General features: G+C 46.7%; 9 protein-coding genes across 9 annotated transcripts; 5 read left to right on the top strand and 4 right to left on the bottom strand.

Moving 5' to 3' along the window:
* Positions 1 to 3,498: 3,498 nt before the first annotated feature.
* On the bottom strand, positions 3,499 to 3,807 carry BU26DRAFT_568348 (uncharacterized protein; the record flags this gene model as incomplete). Its single annotated transcript, XM_033833764.1, has 1 exon — positions 3,499 to 3,807. The coding sequence occupies one exon, from the start codon at positions 3,805 to 3,807 to the stop codon at positions 3,499 to 3,501; it is 309 nt and encodes a 102-aa protein (XP_033680050.1).
* A 1,758-nt stretch (positions 3,808 to 5,565) lies between these two features.
* BU26DRAFT_522173 (uncharacterized protein) lies at positions 5,566 to 6,206 on the top strand. Its single transcript, XM_033829718.1, has 2 exons — positions 5,566 to 5,776; positions 5,828 to 6,206. Exons 1-2 carry the CDS (start codon positions 5,702 to 5,704, stop codon positions 6,095 to 6,097), a joined length of 345 nt encoding a protein of 114 aa, XP_033680049.1. The 5' UTR covers positions 5,566 to 5,701; the 3' UTR covers positions 6,098 to 6,206.
* A 1,084-nt stretch (positions 6,207 to 7,290) lies between these two features.
* On the top strand, positions 7,291 to 8,683 carry BU26DRAFT_533189 (uncharacterized protein; the record flags this gene model as incomplete). Its single annotated transcript, XM_033831135.1, has 3 exons — positions 7,291 to 7,308; positions 8,132 to 8,184; positions 8,233 to 8,683. The coding sequence occupies 3 exons, from the start codon at positions 7,291 to 7,293 to the stop codon at positions 8,681 to 8,683; spliced, it is 522 nt and encodes a 173-aa protein (XP_033680048.1).
* Positions 8,657 to 9,731, bottom strand: BU26DRAFT_522172 (kinase-like protein). Its single transcript, XM_033829717.1, has one exon. It carries the CDS (start codon positions 9,597 to 9,599, stop codon positions 8,718 to 8,720), a length of 882 nt encoding a protein of 293 aa, XP_033680047.1. The 5' UTR covers positions 9,600 to 9,731; the 3' UTR covers positions 8,657 to 8,717.
* A 1,480-nt stretch (positions 9,732 to 11,211) lies between these two features.
* Positions 11,212 to 12,341, top strand: BU26DRAFT_75815 (uncharacterized protein). The gene is made up of 2 exons (XM_033836313.1): positions 11,212 to 12,207; positions 12,261 to 12,341. The coding sequence occupies exon 1, from the start codon at positions 11,370 to 11,372 to the stop codon at positions 12,096 to 12,098; it is 729 nt and encodes a 242-aa protein (XP_033680046.1). The 5' UTR covers positions 11,212 to 11,369; the 3' UTR covers positions 12,099 to 12,207; positions 12,261 to 12,341.
* Positions 12,342 to 12,530: 189 nt separating this feature from the next.
* On the top strand, positions 12,531 to 14,396 carry BU26DRAFT_508397 (uncharacterized protein; the record flags this gene model as incomplete). Its single annotated transcript, XM_033827072.1, has 2 exons — positions 12,531 to 13,677; positions 13,738 to 14,396. The coding sequence occupies 2 exons, from the start codon at positions 12,531 to 12,533 to the stop codon at positions 14,394 to 14,396; spliced, it is 1,806 nt and encodes a 601-aa protein (XP_033680045.1).
* Positions 14,397 to 14,822: 426 nt separating this feature from the next.
* On the top strand, positions 14,823 to 16,229 carry BU26DRAFT_462816 (uncharacterized protein; the record flags this gene model as incomplete). Its single annotated transcript, XM_033825105.1, has 3 exons — positions 14,823 to 15,293; positions 15,346 to 15,811; positions 15,858 to 16,229. Coding segments are annotated over exons 1-3 (1,110 nt in total), but the record flags the coding sequence as incomplete, so codon positions are not given.
* A 381-nt stretch (positions 16,230 to 16,610) lies between these two features.
* On the bottom strand, positions 16,611 to 17,396 carry BU26DRAFT_568343 (uncharacterized protein; the record flags this gene model as incomplete). Its single annotated transcript, XM_033833763.1, has 5 exons — positions 16,611 to 16,735; positions 16,791 to 16,829; positions 16,877 to 17,227; positions 17,276 to 17,290; positions 17,351 to 17,396. The coding sequence occupies 5 exons, from the start codon at positions 17,394 to 17,396 to the stop codon at positions 16,611 to 16,613; spliced, it is 576 nt and encodes a 191-aa protein (XP_033680043.1).
* Positions 17,397 to 17,855: 459 nt separating this feature from the next.
* On the bottom strand, positions 17,856 to 19,375 carry BU26DRAFT_607970 (uncharacterized protein). The gene is made up of 4 exons (XM_033835809.1): positions 18,879 to 19,375; positions 18,714 to 18,833; positions 18,478 to 18,666; positions 17,856 to 18,421 (listed from the first exon to the last, which is right to left on the bottom strand). The coding sequence occupies exons 1-4, from the start codon at positions 19,309 to 19,311 to the stop codon at positions 18,297 to 18,299; spliced, it is 867 nt and encodes a 288-aa protein (XP_033680042.1). The 5' UTR covers positions 19,312 to 19,375; the 3' UTR covers positions 17,856 to 18,296.
* Positions 19,376 to 19,603: the final 228 nt, after the last annotated feature.

The raw sequence follows: 19,603 nt of genomic DNA, 5'->3' as shown, positions 1-19,603 counted from the left end.
AGACTAATCTAAAACTCTCTTATAGTTAGTAGTCTCTTTATTAAAATAGTAAGATATAAGTAGGTAATAAAGAACTATACGTAGCGTCTAGATATTAATAAGGTTCTCTAATATCTAGCTTAGAGGCTATTACTATCTAAATCTTTGCAAGCGAAGAGGTAACGCCTTTATTTAAAAAGAAGAGTTTATTTCTATAGCGTTTAGTATATTTATTTAGTATAAGGTGCTTTAGCTAGTAGATAACCTCTACCTACTTAAAGTTAATTACTGTTACTTAACTAGTCTTCTCGCTCTATAGTATATTATAAAACTTAAGGTTCTTATATAAGACTCTAAGATTATAGATTACTTAGACTAAGTAGTTAACTTATTTCTATATATAGACGTCTAGAATTACTTAGTAGCTTACGCTATAGCTTAAAGAAAAGAATTTTCTTATTTACTTTATTCTATCTAGACTTCTCTATATATTTTCTCTAGTAGGTATACTATAAAAAAGCTATTAGTCTAAATATATTCTTTATAGTTTACTAAACTCTAGCTAATAATAGTACTAGGTATAGCTACTCTACTATAGCTAGTATTCTCTATACGTTATCTATTATTTAATAAGTCTTAGGTATTAGCATCTAGCGTAAAAGTACTCTACTCTAGACTATTATTCTACTTACTATATTCTATATAGTTTAGATTAATGTACTTTACTAGTGAATGCTTTAAAAATATTAAGCCTCTACTAAATACTACTATCTTATTTAGATTACTCTAACTCTAAGCTACTTAAGATAAATCTAGATAAGCTATCTAACTTATCTATATTATCTTTAACTATCTAGTATATTTATGTGTTATACTCTAGCTTACTATAGCGTCTATAGCATTGCTAAGCTAGCTAGCTATTACGTACTACTATCTTTTTATACTACTTCTTACTCTTATTCTAATCTATAGTCTCTCTTTAAGTAACTAGCTATAAGCTAGCTTTAATTATAAGAGTATTCTCTTTCTAAATCTACTTTCTTTTACGTAAATTATACTTCTTTTTCTATACGTTAGCTACTTAAAGCTAGGCGACTTTAGACTCTATAAGTACTAGCTAATACGCTATTAGCTTATTACCTTTCTTAAGCTAATTAAGTAACTTAATAATATAAGTTAGTAATAAATTAAGGTACTATATAATTTTTTTCTAAATTAGAGTTAATTATAACTTTAATTTAGTAGAATTACTAGGTATTTTATACTTCTAGGTAGAAGTATTATTAGTAGAAAGTATTAGCATACGTAATTAAACTTTAAGCTTTAATACTACTAAATCTAGGTTAAATTAAACTAAGCTAGTAACTTTAAATTCTACTCTAATATTATTATTTATAATTAACGCGTAAAAAGCTATATAAAATATAAGTAGAAACTTAGTTTTTATAACGTAGTTAATATAGCTATATATTAGAATTTTAACTTAGTAGCTATATACTATCTTTAATAGTAAAAAGTAGCTAATATTAAGTAGCTATAAAAGATATAATAAATATACTAGTATATAAAAAGCTATAATTTTATTTCTCTTATAGTACTACTAGAATTTAATAGAGCTATAGCTTTTATAGCTATCTAAAATTAGTAGATAATATATATTTATAATATAACTTTTAGTATACGCGTTAAAGTACTTTAACTATATAATACTAATTTTATTTATTATCTAGCTACTTTTAGAGATAGCTATAATCTAGTTACGTAGTAGCTAGCTATCTTTATACTATACTAAAAGATAGTTCTTACTTATAATAATAAGAAATAGTAGAATCTATATATTATCTACTACTCTTACTATTATAATTACTAAAATCTACTTATAATTATCTAGTTAAAGACTCTTTAGTTATAATTATCTCTTAGAGCTAGTAACTACTATCTAAAGTAATATTATTTTTATTATAAAGCTAGATTTATTAAAATTATATATATCTTTATTAGTAATACTATACTTTACCTTTATATTATCTACTAGATTAAACTATATCTAAATAATTATAGAATCTTCTTACTTTACTTTCTAATAGTTATACTTATAATTAAGCTATATTTTAAGCTTAGAATAGTATATAATAAAGTAATTTAGCTAGATTTAACTAATAGTATTTCTACTCTATTTAGTAAGTAGCTTATTAGCTATATTTTAAATAGTAGTAAGCTAGAAAGTAAATTCTTATATATCTAGATTAAGTATATAGTTAATTATTATTTACTTTTTATTTATAGTAAGCTTTATTAAATTAGATATCTTTTTATATCTTTAAGTTACTCTATTATATTAATAGTAAACTTTTTTCTATAATATATTATAGAGAGCTATAGCGTATTATAAGCTTAGCTTTAAGTTTTACTAAATAGTCTAAAGTATAAGTTATATTTAGAATTTATTTAAAGTTAATTAGATATTTATAAAAGGCTTTATAATTAAGATAGTAGTATTTAGTAAGAGCTTAGTATTTTTAGAGTATTTAGTAGTATAGAGTAATTGCTAGTAAAGTATATTATCTAAGAAAATCTTATTAATTTTTATTAATTTTTCTTACTAAGAAATTATAAAGAGTTTACTTATCTAGAAAGTTTAGTTACTAAGTATATTAATAATAAAGTATATTATAAAAACTTAAGAATAAAACGTATATATTTAGATAAAAAACTAGAAAGCTAGTTATATATATTAGCTAGAATTTTCTATATTATATACTTAGATAATATCTCGTATTTCTAAGAATTACTATATAAGTTTACGCTATTTACCGCGTACTACTTATCTCTAATATAATATTATTATGTTCGCCCGGACTTGGACTGTGGCCTCCGCGCAGTCTTCAGGAGCGACGGACTGGAGAAAGACGATATGCTCTGGTGGGACCATCACCCAGCCGGCATCAAGGCGCTCCAGGCTTGGTAGAGGACGCTTTTCATTGGGTTGACTCCTCCGAAGCATGACTCCTGCGTGTTTCTTTACGACAAGCTCGATGTCGTTTGCCTTCGACCTTAGCGAAAGTATATTTTAGTTTATTATATACATACAATTGTTTTAGTCTCTTCGAGTAGAGCATCGAATTCTTTGTCCCATGCCTCTCTCCGCGGGTATTTAAACCATTTTATCCGTTTGTCCTCTGTGAGGACTTGTGTGGCATCCGATTCACGTAGCAGCGGAGCAAGTTTGCGGGCTTTCGTCTGCATAGCCGGCGTCGTCTGAATAAACGTAGCAAGGGACATTGTGAGGGCTGGTTGGAAATAGATGAGGAGTCGTGGCAGCGCGGGGCATCGAAGAGGTTACGGCATATATGTGGGGAAATACATCACGAAATCTGGCGTTCAATCAGTATGCGGGGTGGCGTCACGCGATCGGACGGCAATGGGAAAATGATTCTCCAGGACAGGAACCACATGATTCGCTAACTGACTGCCCAATGATACTACGGATATATTTGCTAGAGAAACCACTGTAGCCCATTAATTCGAGCCATCAGGCCCCTGTTCTCTCGGTTCAGTAGGAGTATCGTGGGGCTCTTCAACGGGAGTATCGTGAGGCTCTAGGACGCTACCATCGGTTGCAAGATCCCAATGGTGGCTCATATCTGCTGAGGCAGCCCCCGAAATATCGTCCTGGGAGCTGTTCTCCGTTCCGTCATTACCGTGATTAGGTTCTCCATTGATTTGGGGAACACTGCCCTGCTCCCCAGAGGGTTGGGGCTGCGAGGGTTGAGGAGTGTTTGGCGGGGCGGAGGGCGGGGCGGAGGTGTTCGATTGATCATTGGACATGGTGGGTGGATGGAAGGATGCAAAGGATAGAGAAGATGGTCCTATGCAAATGTTAACACAATACTTAGAAACAAGTACTGCTTGTTCTTACTCTTGGCGGATTCTCTTACAGCGTACTGAGACAAGTAAAAGCTTCGAGCTGCTCAAGGGTGGCGAGATATCCTTGAGGAGATGAGCAAAGACGAGCTTAACGTGATCACAAAGAAGCGTGACAGGCGGTGATGCTCTCTAGGATGGATAGAGCGATTCGAACGAGAGAGGATGTAGAAATCGCTTTGATAGTGGACGGTGATCGCGAACCTTTATACATATCTTCCTACGCACATCACCCACGCGCACAATGCAGCTAACCAATGTGACGCCCCATGAACCCTACATTGAATCAATGCATGACCTTGATAGTCGCCGCTGGATGCATGGTCAACGCGTTCCCCGCAGTTGATCACCCGTTCCTCTCGTTAGGGAGGGGATGATTGGATCTGAGGTCCAGCGTTATTAGAGAAATGGTTTCTTCCGCAAGCCACATTCGAACCCAAATGCGGCCAGTGCAAAGCCTCCAGTTTGCAAGCAACCTCTGCATAAGAATTCAGCCTCCAACTCTCTAAGCCACAGGAATGATTTCTTCAATGGGCCCCAGTTCTGCCTCTTTGGATTAAACACACAATGAGTAAGCTGCCTGACTAGACTAATCTGTGGACGAGAACTATGAATACCGAAGACCTACTTACAGTGATCGAGCTCATGCATGCATGTACACCCTACACTCTAAAGGAAAGTGATAACTAGGAGGTCCATATGATTCGAATCGGTTGTTTGCGAGGAATGGATTGCAGTGATGCGATTGGCTGATTTGTCGAGGATCGCTTGCTCTCCGAACCTTACTAAGAAAATGCGGTCGCACCCATTTGGGTGAGGTTTTCTGAGTCGCACCTAGCGTGGTACCCGGCTGTCAGCCGCACCTACCTTGCTAAGGGTTGCGGAAGCTGATACCCTAGACAAGGATTTCTTTGCTACGCTTCCTCGTGCTCGCGAAGCTGCGTCCGAAACTTGCCGACGTGGCACAGTCTACTCATCCAAGTTCGGGTTCTAGCGCGCATAACCACTCCCTGCGACAATACCTTTGCTAGGTGAAATGGTCGAAGACCGTTATGGAATTCAGAGGCAAGTGTAGATAGCACTAATGACAGCATGAGACTCAGTGTCGAGTGGCACAAGCAGCTCCCGACAACTGGGCAGCCGAATCATTCATTGTTCTGGATATATCCTCCATCGTGATTACATGTCAGACCCAATGTCCGCCTTCAGATCGCCACTTTTGAATTCTAGTCGCTACTTTACCGGCAAAAGTTAACGAGTATCCTGCGAAAGCTAGGGTGTATTACCTTGCTCTTGGAGGACTTGCGGTCATCTGAATTAGGACAAGAGGGGTCGTGACAGTCTTCCACCTTGGTCGTTCCGTTGTAAAGACAACTATTCACTAGCTGCGACGTGATGGTATTCATGGTGGAGAAGTTGAAAACGAGCTGTCGTCGCGATAGATTGCGGTCGTTCTGCGGCTATGTGTCTGTGGTTGTTTGCGATCGTTGCGTGTTTGATGCGGTCGTGCCGTCGTGGCAGCAGCTCGCTTTTTATGATGACAGTGGGGAGGATCAGATGATCGTGCTTGGGCAGCAACAGCCGCATTTGGCCCAGCACGTGAGAGGCCCGAGCGTTCCGGCAAAAAAAGCTTTAGCTGATATCTACAGCCATCGTCGTCTCAACGCTTCTACCAAGGTACACGGAATTTAATGAATATCCTTTTCAGCACCACTCCTTGAGGAAATACCCACACGCAACGCACTCGCACAGATTGTCGCTCGCGATCTAAAGACCGTCCTTCGTCCGAACGGACTTAATGGCGACAAAAGTCGAAAGAATTGAAGTACCAGAGAAAGACAAGAACAGAATTTTGGAGTTTTACAAAGAAAGAGTTAGTTACGTGGAGTATTAATATAGAACGCATATGCTAATCACTGTACAGACAGGACTCAGCGGCTGCCAGTTATTGGAATGGGAAGAGAGACCTCTAACTCCAGGCGTCGAAACAGCCCCTGTCCAAACGATCTCGGTGTTAATTAACACTAAAGGTACTGGAGCATTCAGAATCTATAAAAAGGGGAATAATCGGCGTTTCGAATATCTTGGTGGAGTTGGGGAAGACGCAAAGTTGGTTATGATCGATTGGAATCCTGAGTGGGTATATTTCTGCTCTGGTACACTCAGGTTCAGATATGTTACAAAACAGGAGTGATTTCATGACATTTCCTGCAGGTAGTTGGGTCTGCAGACATATTGTAGTGCTAGACTATTGGAGATTGGAACCGTAATGAATGGTGCGGTCTGCAAGCGAAGCGGCCACGTTAAAACTATATCGCTACCAACTTGGTCTGTTTGGGCGATTTCCTTGACGTCTTCGATAGTTAACTTAAACGCATCGCCGGTAAGTGACCCTACTCAAGAGATTCGCATTAGAAGCAAAGCAATGTGAACACTAGAGTGGAAGGCATTGAACTCACACTCGCGCGATGTCTGAGACGGAGGATCCTGTTCGACTAGCTCGGCCGAGGCCGCAAGAGTTGGCTCAATTGACCCCGAAGCGCCATCTGTAACCTCTTCTCTCAGCCTTTTAGGTGGCCTCAATGAAGGCGGCATACGCCTGTGGAAATCTTGTGGCACTGGCAGATTCGGCTCAGCCGAGACCACAACATCTGGCTCATATAAAGCGGAAGAATGATCTTTGCGCACCACGCTGGGCCTTTTAAGTGGCCTTGACTTGACATTTGCTGGCTGGGATGTGCGAGTCGGGAGCACGGAGATGCGGAAGTGCGTAGGGATAGAGGTGCGACTGAGAAATGCTCAGGTGGCAAGGCTGGGTGCAGATTCCTCAGCAAGACAGGTAAGCTCGGCTCGTTTCGCCGATGGGAATCAGGTTTAAGTTAGTCCATATTGATTTTGTTTCGATATGGGCTAGCGTGCCTCGGACTGGCTTGCCGTCCATGAGGCGCGAGACGCTTGGGCTACCATCCTCGTCACGCACCCCGTTGCGATTAGCGTCGCCTGGTCCAGTCGAAATCTGCCTGACGCAACAGGTAAGGCAAGAATTTACTTTCGCACCTGTTGTTGTCAGATCACGAGTACTCAGCTCATGTATGGGTGCTGCGCGAGTTGCCAAAGGTGGTGTCACCACCCTATCCAATTGCCATTTGACCCGCCTGCTCAAGAATGCTTGGCGCACCTTCTCAAGTAGCCAATAAACTGTTTCGAGCATGCGAGAACGGAGCAGCTTAAAGCTGCAGCCTGTTTTCTGCCCAACGGGAAGATCATATGAAAGAATCTCAGGCGGCTACTCCTCACCGGCTGCAGCCGTGCCCCACCATCGAACATTTCTAGCGTCACGTGCAGACAATGACCACCTCAGGAAATTGAACGGGTAAGGCGTCCGCTATGACGCGCATCTCAACGGTGCATTGGCCCCAAGTCCATGAAATTTGGAGTCGCTGCATACATGTGGGCCTTATTTTCACCGCCTGCATATAGCGTCTTAAGTTCAGCAGGACACTACCTCCGGTTCAGGTGTGGCAGCGCTAGGGCGGATAACTGGAGCCAGACCTGGGATCAATCAGGCTGAGCTACAGATTTGGGACGCCCTCAGGGAGGCTCAATGCGACAAGGTCCTCCGCGAACGCCAGTCAGACGAGGACTCGACCGTCAGAAACACAGGCGCCCGCATACAGCAGCATGAATGATGATCTAGAGTCGAGCCTTAATTGGATGGTAATTATAGACTAGTTTGCAGAGCATCCCCCTTTGCTCAAGCCGTCCATGAACGCTCTCGCCTAGCCGATCCTTGCGAAAAGCCTTCAACGGGAGCTCGGCTGCATATGCATCCTTGTTGACACTGTTGACAGGTATAAGAACAGCTGAAGATACAACCCGAATCTTTGCAATAACTGAATCTTTTTGGGCTATGGCGTCATATACACCCAATCAGATCGATGACGCTAATTTGGCCTATCATTACAGAATCATCGTCAACGACTCACGTGGAGTGTACTACCAGCTTACAACAGGAGCGCAAGGGTTTCCAGCTGGTTTCTGGGCTTCACAACGGTAAGAAAAACTCATTACAGTGTCAATTCAATGTCTAACCTTGCTCAGTTCCCAGGCCTCACAAACGGTGCCATCCGCCAGCAGCTCGCAGCAAATCACTGTCCCCCAATCACAGCACGTGTCCCATTCAAGCTATCTCCATCAACTTCCAGGCGTTACGGTTGCAAATAAGAAGCGTCTGTATGTTGCTTTGTACCCTAGTGGGGTTGTCAACAATGAAGAAAGGAGGTATTTGATAGTTTCTCCTTATTAGCTGGTAATAGCTAATGCGCCCAGATATCACTGGGCGTTCCTAATTGGACCGAAAGCGGAAAAGGGTGTAGATACCCCCGGTGTTCGTTATCATGTGAAGAACCACCCTATCACCGGATGGACGTACGAAGAGAAGATTGTCAACGATGTCCGATCAACGAACACTTTACTCGCCCGTATTGTCATTGCAAAGGTGCAGAATGAACGGCGTCTGATTGAGCTTCTTCGCAATCTTTCCGTCGTCAACGGGGACCCAGACTGGAGATGTCGTACCTGGGTTGGGCAGGCTCTAGCAGGGATTGCCAAAGACGGAGAGTGCGTGGGTTCTTCTCAGCTAGATTGGGAGACCATTGAGGCGGTTTCAAGGCAATACGTTGCCCAGAAAACTGCTGCAGGGAGGTATACAAAAGCAGAGGACATGTTGAAACCTAAACCAACTTATGATTTGCTCGAAGGAAAGGAGACCGTCCCTTAAGGCAGGAAGAGTTACATTCAGCCGAACTCAGATTTCACCACTCGCCCCACCACTTGTTGCGAGTTCTTTCCATTTCCAGCTCTTCAGGATAGGCGTCAAGTAGGGTATGTAGAATGCCCTGCCATTCAGTTCTGGTCATGTTCCCAAACCATGCAGTTGTAAATTCCCAATAGGGAGGATACCACCCTGAGGACTCCCAATCAATAATCCCAACTACCTTGTCCCCAGAAATTAAGATGTTGAACGGGTTTAGATCGCAATGTGTGAAAACTGGGGACGGCCATCGACCCTCCTGCTTGGCAATCATGTTTCTGATGTCGTTGGCGTCTTTAAAGGTGACGTGGTCGCCTATCTGTGTTGCTTCAAGATTATGTCTCAGCCAGCGATGGAATTCTTGAGTCGTCTTGAAAGGCCCAAAGCGTGGGGTACCATGCGGGAGACGGGAGTCGTACAAGGAGCCACCAACGCAACTTTCCACTCCCGTACCAGGCGGAGGTTCCAAAGCTCGAAGCTCCTGGATCATGTCCTTTAGCTGCGAGAAGATCTTTTGAAGGGATTCCTTAGACAGGTTCTTCCAGGCACTCGCTAAATCTTCGCCTTGGATTCGTTCCATGATAACATAAGCTCGGTTCTTGTGGAGAAAGGAGCAATGAACTTTAGGAACGGGGATCGATGTATGTTCAGAGACATACTTCATTGTAGCGGCTTCGGTCAAATGGACTGAATACCCGGTTTTAAGAATTTTGTGTTTAGAGATTGGAACACAACGGCCATCCCGGTGAAAGAACTTGGCCGTGATGCGAAATGCTAAACGAGCTAAGGAACGTCGAATATATGTGTTGTTGATTGCGAGGTCTCCGCTTCCATCGTGCTGGGCTTCGTAGTAATTCGCAGGATTAATATAAGGGTCTGCCATCACAGGAGCGATGAAAGTTTGTGTAAAGAAGAGGAGCTTGCGGTTACGGTAAAGGGCTTGCGATTGAGTGAAAATTGGGTACAGATACGGCGCGTGGGATGGGAAATGAGCGTGATTAAGTGGGATTTGGGCAGCCAAAAGTGAGGAGATTTGAAGTGCAAGGTGCGGAGTCTGTATCCATGCTTGGGAGCGACAGGCGGCTGGAGAATAGCCGAAGGTTTGCCGGATCGCCCCCACTCATACCACATTCTGTGCAAATCACTTCACAGTATAAAACGTATCACTCCAGGACATTAGCTCTGCTTTCGCCATGGATCTGCACTGTGAAGCGTGCGTGCAAGCACCAGTGCAACCACAAACCAACAAAGTTCAAATGCAACTATGAGTAAGTTGACCTAAATAGATGTATGCCACAAAGGTCCCAACTATGTAATAGCAAGTACGTGGACTCCCACCTCCGGCCGTTCAAGTGCAAGAACACTACCTGCTCTGGCGCTCAGTTTTCTTCCACTACTTGCCTTCTGAGGCACGAGAGAAGCCCCACCTTTGCATCTTCCACGATTGCGAGCGTGCTGTGTCGGGAAATGGATTCCCCAGGCGTTACAACCTGTTCGATCACATGAAGCGAGTCCACAATTACACAACCCAGACCCTTCCATCTGAGGACGCTTCATCGGGTTCAGGAGCCAGTGCCAAAGAGGTACGCCGGAAGCGTAAAGCTCTCCATCAACTGGGAGGCCGGAAGCAGGTTCGCCTTGGATCATAGGCGAAAGCCCGGTGTATATATATCCACGCTCGGTCAACAGCGTAGCGTTCTCGCTGCGGAAAATCGGGTCGTAGGGCGTTAAGAGATAATACGGCTCAGCTATTGGAGGCAAAGACGAATCAGCCGCTGCAAACGTCCCTGTTGTCGTTTCTTAGTTGGCATTCACTCGAAGTGCTCGGCCGATGTAACGAATGCCCTGGTCCGACAAGACGTCGTTTTCCCTGCGCCAAACTTCCACAGTTTAGGGCCATTGTTCCTTGCTGTCCTTCCGGCGTGACAAGCGATGATTTATATTTGTATGCGTAGACTGGAGCGTTCGACGTTGCTTGGATTGTGGTGCCCGTGGGAATGGACTGTGGGAGCGTTTTCAGGACGGACGAGGCGGGCGGGGCGAGGCTAACTAACGTTAGTTAGCGAGCTACTTGCGGATGACGGCGGAGTTATACGCTGGGGGAGGAGTGCAGGTGCCGGATGCTGCTAGAGTCGCAGCCAGGCGAGGCGCTGGGCACGCGGAGCGAGAGTGCATTGTGTGTTGTTTGAGAATGTTGTTGTGTCGGCGCGTGCTGATTATCGCTGGCCACAACGCATTGGTCATGACGACGCGCTTAGAGGGACGACGCAAAGGATAGATGCAGAATAAGCAGCAATTCTCCATGAAGATCACGCGTCCACTAGTTCAGGGAAAATTCGAGTGTGGAGTGCGGATGCTTTAGGGATTAAAGGGAGTTCAGGATGGCAGGATGGAGGCATGGCGGAGCTCTCATCCGAGGATCGGTGCCAAGCCGGGGTTTCTGCGGCGCATCGTGTCCATCGGGAGAAATGATAAATCTACATCGACCTCAACCTCTCAACTTTGAAAGAACGGCTACTCAACAACATATCGCTGCCAAGCTTACATTGTGGCTAAAAGCCCTCGACCCTCTGATGTTTTGTGCTGTCATACACGCCCACTGCTTCCATCCTCTTTCCTGCCATCCAAGCCATCGCGAAACCATCGTGAATCCATGACAACAGAAACGTGGTCGACTATTCACTCAGTCTATGAACTTTCCCCCACAACGTTCAAGAAAAGCTCCCGTCCTAAGGAGAAATACTACGCCGTAAAGGGCGGGGATGCATTCTACAGAACACGACATTGGAAAACCGAGCGCATCCTCAACGAAGCTAGAGCGCTGCTCCTACTCGCTAAAACGAAAATCCCGGTTCCTAAGTTTATCCGATGTGGCGACAACGATGACGGCACCATGTTCCTGGAGATGAGTCGAGAAGACGGTGTCGAACTAAGTGAAGTGGGCAAGGCATGTCACATGTCAGGTACTGTGGGGCATAACTACGTTGGCGAATGCGAAAACTGCAAGGCCATTGCGCAGGCCAATGCGAAAGACTTCATCCAGACTATTCTGCTCCCCGAGCTCGCAAATTTAACTTCCGACACCACAGGACTGGACGGGTTTGTGATACCGCCGGCATGGATGCTGGAAACCGATACACGATCGAAGTGGGAGCCAGTGACGTTTTCGGACCCAGTACTCATATTCATCCATGGCGATTTGGGGCCCTCTAATCTGTTGATGGACCCGAAGACGCTAACAGTGAAGTGCGTGATTGATTGGGAAAATTCAGGATATTTTCATCCAGAATTCCAGAAATGGGAGGTCGATATGGGTCGCTATTATGCTCTGTATACTGAGAGGAATATACATCTTGAGCTTGCTAGTAGTATCACGCTCTGATCACGCTCCCCAGACTGGACCGGCGTCCATTAAGCTGGGTCCAACTCCATTTCAACTTCTTGGATGAGCAGGTGGCGGGTCAAGTAGGAAGAATTCAATCATGTATTCTGTAAGTAGCACAAGTCGCAATGAGAATATTCCTTCTAACTCTAAGTGACCTAGATGCCCATCCTAGGAATATAGCCGTCCTAGTACGGCGTGTTCCTAGGGCCGCTATATTCCCAGGACCTGGTTTACTTTATTCTCGATTCATTCCCGTCCCCGCACTTCTTTAATTCAGAATTGTTGTTCGCAAGTTTTCATCTCGTTCGTCGCGGGCGCGTCACCAAGGGTAGCCGAGATGTGACCAATTAGCGCACATAATGCGTCTCTTCGCTACGCACGGATCAATGGCACACTTTCGTGCCAGTTTGGTGCCAGTGTCGTGCCAGCATGCCACCTCGACCACGACTGCCGACTCATTACGACGCACCCGCACATAGCGCCATGACCCAAGCATGGGCCACCGTAATTGCGGAATGCAGGAGCAGAAGCCTCGTCGAGAGCGAATTCGAGCGCTTTATTTCGAATGGTATGAGGTGGACGGAGGGATTCTTTGCGTGCATATTTGGCCTCCCTGAGGGGAAGTTCAGGCAGAAGTATAAGAAGTATTACAAGCCAGAGGTCGACACGGAGGAGGCATACAGAACAGCATTCGACAAGTTATGCGATGGTCTACTTTCAATTCCGGAGGCACAAGCTGCGTATGCGGAGTGCCCGGAGTGGTTGAAAGAGAGGATTCCACACCAGCTTCGAAGGAAGAGTCGCCGCCAGATGCAGAGGCGGGAGAGGAATGCTAAAGAGAATGACAGCAACACGGAGACCCCGCCCGACACTGTTCAGACGGGAACCAAGAGGAAGGCGCCCCCCATTGACGACGACGAAGGTTCCATTCACCATGAGAATGCGGCCGCACTTTCTCTGTGTCCATCTTTTCGGCCTTCTTCAAATACACCTTCAACTGCGCACACTTCGTACGAATATCCATCCATCCTGCGAAAACGTTCTTCCCTCGATGAGGACACCATCAAGGCGCTCCGAGCCGCCGACCTGCAGGGGCTGCAACTTCTCCTCAGGCCTGAGGATGAACCTGTCCAGATGGTTTTCGCCCCTTTCCTCACAGCAATGCAATCCAACAGGCTTCTACTGTGGGATGGCGACCCAGAAACGTCTTCTTGGTCAGGACTAGATAAACCCAGACTCATCCGTGCCGAAAACTGGGGCATCCCGAAGGGCCTAAAAAGACTCTGCCTTGAAGCCACCAGGGACAGAGCAGTCAATGTGTATCGTCAAAGGGGTTTTGCAAACCATGCGGTCCCGAAAGAGAAGCAGCACTACAAGATTTCCACATGGTTCAAGGTGGATGATCCGGGACATGTTTTCTGGGCTCTCGACGTGCTCGTAAAAGACGGCAGTACGACCTTTCCGCTATCCCCGCCTGCAAGTCTCACACAACGCCAGATTGTGTATACACGAAACATTGAGTTTCTTCACAAGGCGAACATCACGCCGAAGTACACCTTTGTGGACACACATAATGGTGAGATCCCGTTCTTTTCTTATCGCTCGGCTCCACTATCTTGTATTGACTTCCGTATAGACAATGGCCTCCATGTACTGAGCATTTGCGGCAAACGGTGTACCAAGCTGTGGGTAATTCACCCTCCCACTTCTGAGAACATGAAAGCGTTCTACAGATACTACGGCCATGAAAATACGTTTGGCAAATTTGAGCCGTTGGCCAAGGGAGGACTTTGCTTCCTTCAATTCCCCCATGATGCGATCTATCTACCACCTGGAACGCTTCACACCATTTACACAATCGAGGGTGGGTGCCTGACGGGCACTACGTGGGCGAGCAACACCAGTCTCTTTGCCAGCGCCCAAATCTTCGAGCAAGACGTCCAGAAAGGGGTGCTCAATATGCTGGACAGTTTTCTGAACCTGGTCCGGAGCCTGCATTGCGCCGTTCAAGACACGTCCGACTCCAGCCGCGAGAACATGCAGCGAGCGATGGAGCTGATTTGTGAGCTTGACATGGACGAGGTGTGGGAACAGCTGAGGGCTCCGCCGAAGGAGGGACCGAAGAGGGGTGTGACAGCGAGGCAACTGTGGGATCTGCTCCAGGATGTGGGTAAGGAAATGCAAAGGCACGGTTTCGATGACATCACCTGTGGTAAATGCTCTGAAGGGATATTTGAGCATGTGAATGTTCCGGACCCACGGAAGACGCGGAGTACGAGGTCACGAAAGGGGTAAGAGGTCTTCAGGAAATCTATCTCTCAGTTACTTCATTCATGCTTTGAATTAGAATAAATAGAACGAGTATTTCGGTGCTTTATAACGTCGCCAACCTTGTCTCATGCCACATATCGTACATGAACTGAAGCACCTCCGCACAATCCGAGATATCCACGTCGAAGCAAGTGGGCGAACACCTTGATTACGCTAGCAGGGAGGACGGCAGACCCGCTCCGGCCATGATCTTGCGGAGATAGAGAGCTCTTGATGGTAACTTTACAAATGAAGAGGATCAGGAGAAGGCCTCTAGTCAGCACGTGACTTGCAAGCGAGCTCCAAACGGTTCACATAGCGGGTCAGGTCCGAGCAAGGGTCTTAGTAACATGATCTAGGACTAAAACGCATCCACAGCGGGAACCAGACACGGAAGCTAGACCAGGCATAGCCAAGGCGGCGCGGGAGCGGCGACTGTTCTTACAGTAACTTGGTGTTGTTGCTGTTCGCATTCAGCGCATCACGAGCCACATCTACGTCATTGGTTGCGAGGCTGTTGCTGAGTCAACCAGAGCGCCCAGCTTCTAAACCGAGATCAGTCTGCGCGACAGCCATCGTACAACTTCGCGATGCGGTGCAACATACGGCTATGTCTACGTCGCAGACTCGTCTAGCATCACTCCAACATACCACGCCGCCTTCGAGTTTCGCTGACCACCCTTTGACGCCTCCGCCGACGGACGAGAAGCCCTTCGCGCACGCCCAACGAGTTATCGAGCTTTTCGAAGCCATCCGAGCCGGGGGGCGCATCAAGCAAGACTCGTGGAGAGAGCTCCAGCTTGTACCAGGAGAGTACGATGAGATAGAGCGTCAGCTTGGCCGAGACGAGGCGCTGTCGGGATACGTAAAGGATAAGATACGGTGCGTGTGCTCAAGCGGGATAGAGATGGCGGCTAACGACAGAGATGAACAGGTATGATTACAACGGAGAAAGCCACCGGCCCGTCGTTCGCATGCCGACCGGAGTACATGAGCTCTTCATCGACGGGGTTGAGGACGCGATTCGATGTCAGCTAAAAACGATTCGTAGCGGATCGGACACAGCGGCCCGCTTCGTGCAGAAAGTGCGGCCAGCCCGATCGACAGAGATATATTTTCCAGTGGACAACGCTCCATCCAGCATGCAGTCGAAGTACGAGCCTGATGCTTCTTTCTGGCACGATGATGCGCAATACCCCGGTGTTATTATCGAAATCGCATACTCGCAGAAAAGGAAGAGTCTGGGCCGGCTAGCCGAAGACTATCATTTAGACTCGGACGCGAGCGTGCAAGTTGTTGTTGGCCTGGACATTGAATATGGGAAGAAGAGGTCGCAGAAGGCAACGTTGTCAGAGTGGCGAACCCGTATGGTCAGGACTACTGAGGGGAACGAGTTAAGAGTGGATCAGGAAATCGCGGATGAGGTATTTCCCAATCTAACCTAAGTTTCGTTTGTCTTTCGTTCCTGACATTTCTTCCTACGCCTTCCGTGACGAGCAAGGAAATCCTACGAATCATCCAGGTCTACGACTTCAACTCTCTGACTTTGCTTGTGAGGAACTCACAAAGGATACAATAAGTGGCGAAGGACAACACATAACCCTGTCCACTCAGAAGCTTTGCCAATGTCTTGCTACAGCAGAAGACAAGATTCGAGGGCAAAGAGCACTTGTCAGGCACACTATTCTCCCTGGAGTTAGGAAGCACAAGAGATCAGAAACACCTCCAGACAAGATGGCTTCTGATGACGAAGCGAAGTATGCTGACCAGGAGGAGAGGGCTATAGAGCGAACGGCAGACGATGACCCGGACTATGAAATGCATAAGCAGAAGCTCTTCGTTTAATAGAAGCTAAGTCTCTACTCGCAGTTCGCAACTCTCGTGTAAGAAGTCCCACTGTTCCAGTCCAATGACCGTTCCTAGAATATTGTGGTATCCAATTTAGCAATATAACTTCCGTATCTCTTCTTTGCCAGTAGCTACTTGTCCACGGGACCTCGGGGGTTGATTCGCCTGTGAGATAATGTATTCGCGAATCCAGCGCATATGCGAAGGACATGATCGCCGCTCAGGTCTATCACCCACGCGCCAAAATATGCAGAGTCTTTCCACCTTCGTATGTGCTTGCAACGACGGCGTTCTGCCAGTGACACTCAACCCACTTGCCGAAGCGCAGGCTTTAATCTTGGTATCATGCCATCATCTGCTGCTCCTCCTATGACACATCCGGCGCCGGGGTCGGCATCGACCGTTCTTATCGAGACCACCCTTTCGCTTGCGAGGGCGAAGCTCCTCAAAACTATCACCAATTACAATCGGATTGACTGCGATATTATGTAAGAACACTTCACATCTTCAACATTGGTTGCGGATACTTACATTGGAAACCTTCTGGCAAGTCCAAATCTATCGGATATTCTGAATAAGTCAGCAAGTACGCTCGCTCAAGATAGACAAATGTTTACCCTTAGTATCACCAGGGCGTGAAGCAGCGTTAGTGCTGCTCCGATCGCCTTGGCCAGCTCCAGTGTGACCGGAGCTCCTTGGCTCAGGAGTCTCAGCCTCGTTGTCGTGAGGAGTCTCAGCCTCGTTGTCGTGAGGAGCCTCAGCCTCGTTGTCGTGAGGAGCCTCAGCGTCGTTGTCGTGAGGAGCCTCAGCGTCGTTGTTGTGAGGAGCCGGAGCGTTGTTCTCGTGAGGAGCGTTGTTCTCGTGAGGAGCGTTGTTCTCGTGAGGAGCGTCGTTCTCGTGAGGAGCGTCGTTCTCGTGAGGAGCGTCGTTCTCGTGAGGAGCGTCGTTCTCGTGAGGAGCGTCGTCCTCTTGAATAAGTTTGGAAACAGACAGTGTTCTTCATGCCACGCCTTGACCGTGAATGATCCTCGCTGTACTATATTAGCCTCGGCGTTTGTATAGACGAAGGGAATGTTAGAGCGCTATCATACGCTTTGTTATATGCCGTCGACCAAAGAGAACATGCCCTTCCTCCATACGCGACTATAGTGAGAAGACCTCTGCTAGAAGGTCTGTGAGAGAAGGGGACGACTTGTCCCCGTGCAGGCAGTGGCTGGGTTGTAAGGTGGACATGAGTGATCCGACACCACACAATCCAAAGTTGAAGCGTGCTCGCACGGCACATGAGAATGGAAGAGCAAATGCCTCAAGGCCTTAACTCTGCCATACTCCCGAGGCCCGATGCCCGGCAGTTGCTGCTCGAGAGGTTGGTAAAGGTCGAAAATTAGCGGTTCATAGTCTAGAGGAAAGTGAAAAGATAGCTATGGAAGAGTGACTGGCCCGCAACAGAGCGGGGAGCACAAAGATAGTACGCGGTGAGGTTAGAATGGAGGATGAGTGGAGGGGATCGTGAGACGCGAGGCGATTGTGCACGTGCACGCCAAATCTAAACTTCCGAGGATTAACCAGTGAAGGGTGGATTCGTTACAGAATGTGCTCTTCAGGTCAGCGGAGCGATGAGCCTACCGATTAGCCATGTATCCTTGCAGCCATTGCCAGAGACGGCGAAGAAGGAAATAAAGAATCTTGCAACGTGGCTTGACCAGACATCTTTCGAACCTCGAGGAGATTTTGAGCAATGCAACGACGACGCCGGGCTGATACAATACGGGTCTCGATTTCTACAACTCTTTCCACTATCGGTACCAACGACTTCGTACTAGAAACGCTAAGAAAACTAACTTACCCAGCATCCAACCGAACGCGCCCTCCGATTCTTGAAGCCTGCGACTCTGCCCGTACCCTCCGGAGCGATAATACTTATACCAATCCAGATCATTTCTGGGGAGCCGAAAGTTTCCAATATCGAGGTGGAAGTCGGTACCTCCATACGCTTGGAAGCGAACACGGACGTGCGACCGTCGTTTTGCTGCCTCTCTATTCTTTGTAGAGAGTAGTCATGAAGTTGGGAAGCTGGATGGATTTATCCCATGTGTCATCATAGATCTCAGCATTGATGGCACCGTGCGATTCGTTCACACCAAGGAAATCGTCAGATATGTCTGCAATCCAGCTATTAGTATCCGAATTGGCGTTGGTACTCCGTTACCTTCCATACCTGCTTCGTCCGAATGATCAGCCTCATTACGTGTAAATGCCGACAGATTTTCGCCAACTGGAATCTGAATTGATTGAGCTTGCTGTGTCGCTTCCGAGAAGCCCTGACTGTGAGCTTCCCGAGTCCCGTTGTGTGGAAGTCGACCGTCTTTTCTGTCGTCGCTGCTCAGCGGAGGAGGGACATAGAACTCTGTCTGAGTTGAGTACAAGTTCTGATGATGCGCCGTCATTACTTACCATCCATCCTGGTTCCAAGTGTATTTGTCGTGCAGCTGCGCTTCGAGTTCGCATCATCATCAAATGGGTTTCCTCGTTTCTGAGCAACGGAAGTGCTTTGATTCCTGGCCTCATGTAATCCTATGTCCTGGTCAGCTGAGTTTCCTTAACGACAATGCCGCATACTTTGAACCAGGAAGGAAGTATCCGTATTGAACTTCTTTATTTTAGCAGTAAATCCCTGGGGCGCCGCCATTGCAGTTAATCGACTCCGTAAAACTTCTCGAAAATTCGTGTCGCGAACCACGCGGTCGACGTCCGGCTTTGTAAGTAAGCAGAGACGAGAAAGTTGCCCGCCAGTCCAGTCTTCGAAAGAGTCCCAGATACGCATAATAGATCTGATGTTATCTTCTACTCGGTCATGCCTGAATCGAGGAGCTGCATCCTCTAATCGCAAGAGGATTGCATGGATCTCGAAGGCGCTCTCCAACACTTTCTGGGCATCTTCCAAAGCTTGACGACATGACTTCAATTCAGTTGTAGAGTGAGCTGCGACCTGGTTGAGGTTTCGAAGAGTTGTAGGCGTTTCTGATCCATTTGGTGTCCAGGTTATGTTCATGGCGACGGACTGAATGGGGGAGTTGTTGGGGAATGTCGGTGAGCCGACCAGCCAGCCAGCCAGGTCGGCTGGCCGGTCGGCGGATCGGTGACAAGAACACACGCATCACTTCTTGGCATTGAGCGCACAGATAATTAGTTGATTTTTATTTCGGGACCGAACATCATTCGCTGCTGAGGCGTAATTTACGAGACCTTTTTCTTCGTAATGTGCAGAGTTTCCAAAAGAAGCATTAATCCAATATCTCGACTTGAGGGGAGAGGGATGGTATCGTATTTGGGGGTCTAAAACT

The sequence above is a fragment of the Trematosphaeria pertusa genome (assembly GCF_010094035.1).
Source record: "Trematosphaeria pertusa strain CBS 122368 unplaced genomic scaffold BU26scaffold_13, whole genome shotgun sequence".
NCBI classification, from domain to species: domain Eukaryota; kingdom Fungi; phylum Ascomycota; class Dothideomycetes; order Pleosporales; family Trematosphaeriaceae; genus Trematosphaeria; species Trematosphaeria pertusa.
This window is presented reverse-complemented; position numbering and strand designations above follow the sequence as displayed.

Coding starts and splice junctions, on each gene's coding strand:
- BU26DRAFT_522173 (XM_033829718.1), top strand. CDS start 5,702: ATGGCGACAAAAGTCGAAAGAATTGAAGTACCAGAGAAAGACAAGAAC. Junction 5,777..5,827: donor TGGAGTTTTACAAAGAAAGA/GTTAGTTACGTG, acceptor ATCACTGTACAG/ACAGGACTCAGCGGCTGCCA.
- BU26DRAFT_522172 (XM_033829717.1), bottom strand. CDS start 9,599: ATGGCAGACCCTTATATTAATCCTGCGAATTACTACGAAGCCCAGCAC.
- BU26DRAFT_75815 (XM_033836313.1), top strand. CDS start 11,370: ATGACAACAGAAACGTGGTCGACTATTCACTCAGTCTATGAACTTTCC.
- BU26DRAFT_607970 (XM_033835809.1), bottom strand. CDS start 19,311: ATGAACATAACCTGGACACCAAATGGATCAGAAACGCCTACAACTCTT. Junction 18,667..18,713: donor ACTTGGAACCAGGATGGATG/GTAAGTAATGAC, acceptor CAACTCAGACAG/AGTTCTATGTCCCTCCTCCG. Junction 18,422..18,477: donor TGATCATTCGGACGAAGCAG/GTATGGAAGGTA, acceptor GCTGGATTGCAG/ACATATCTGACGATTTCCTT.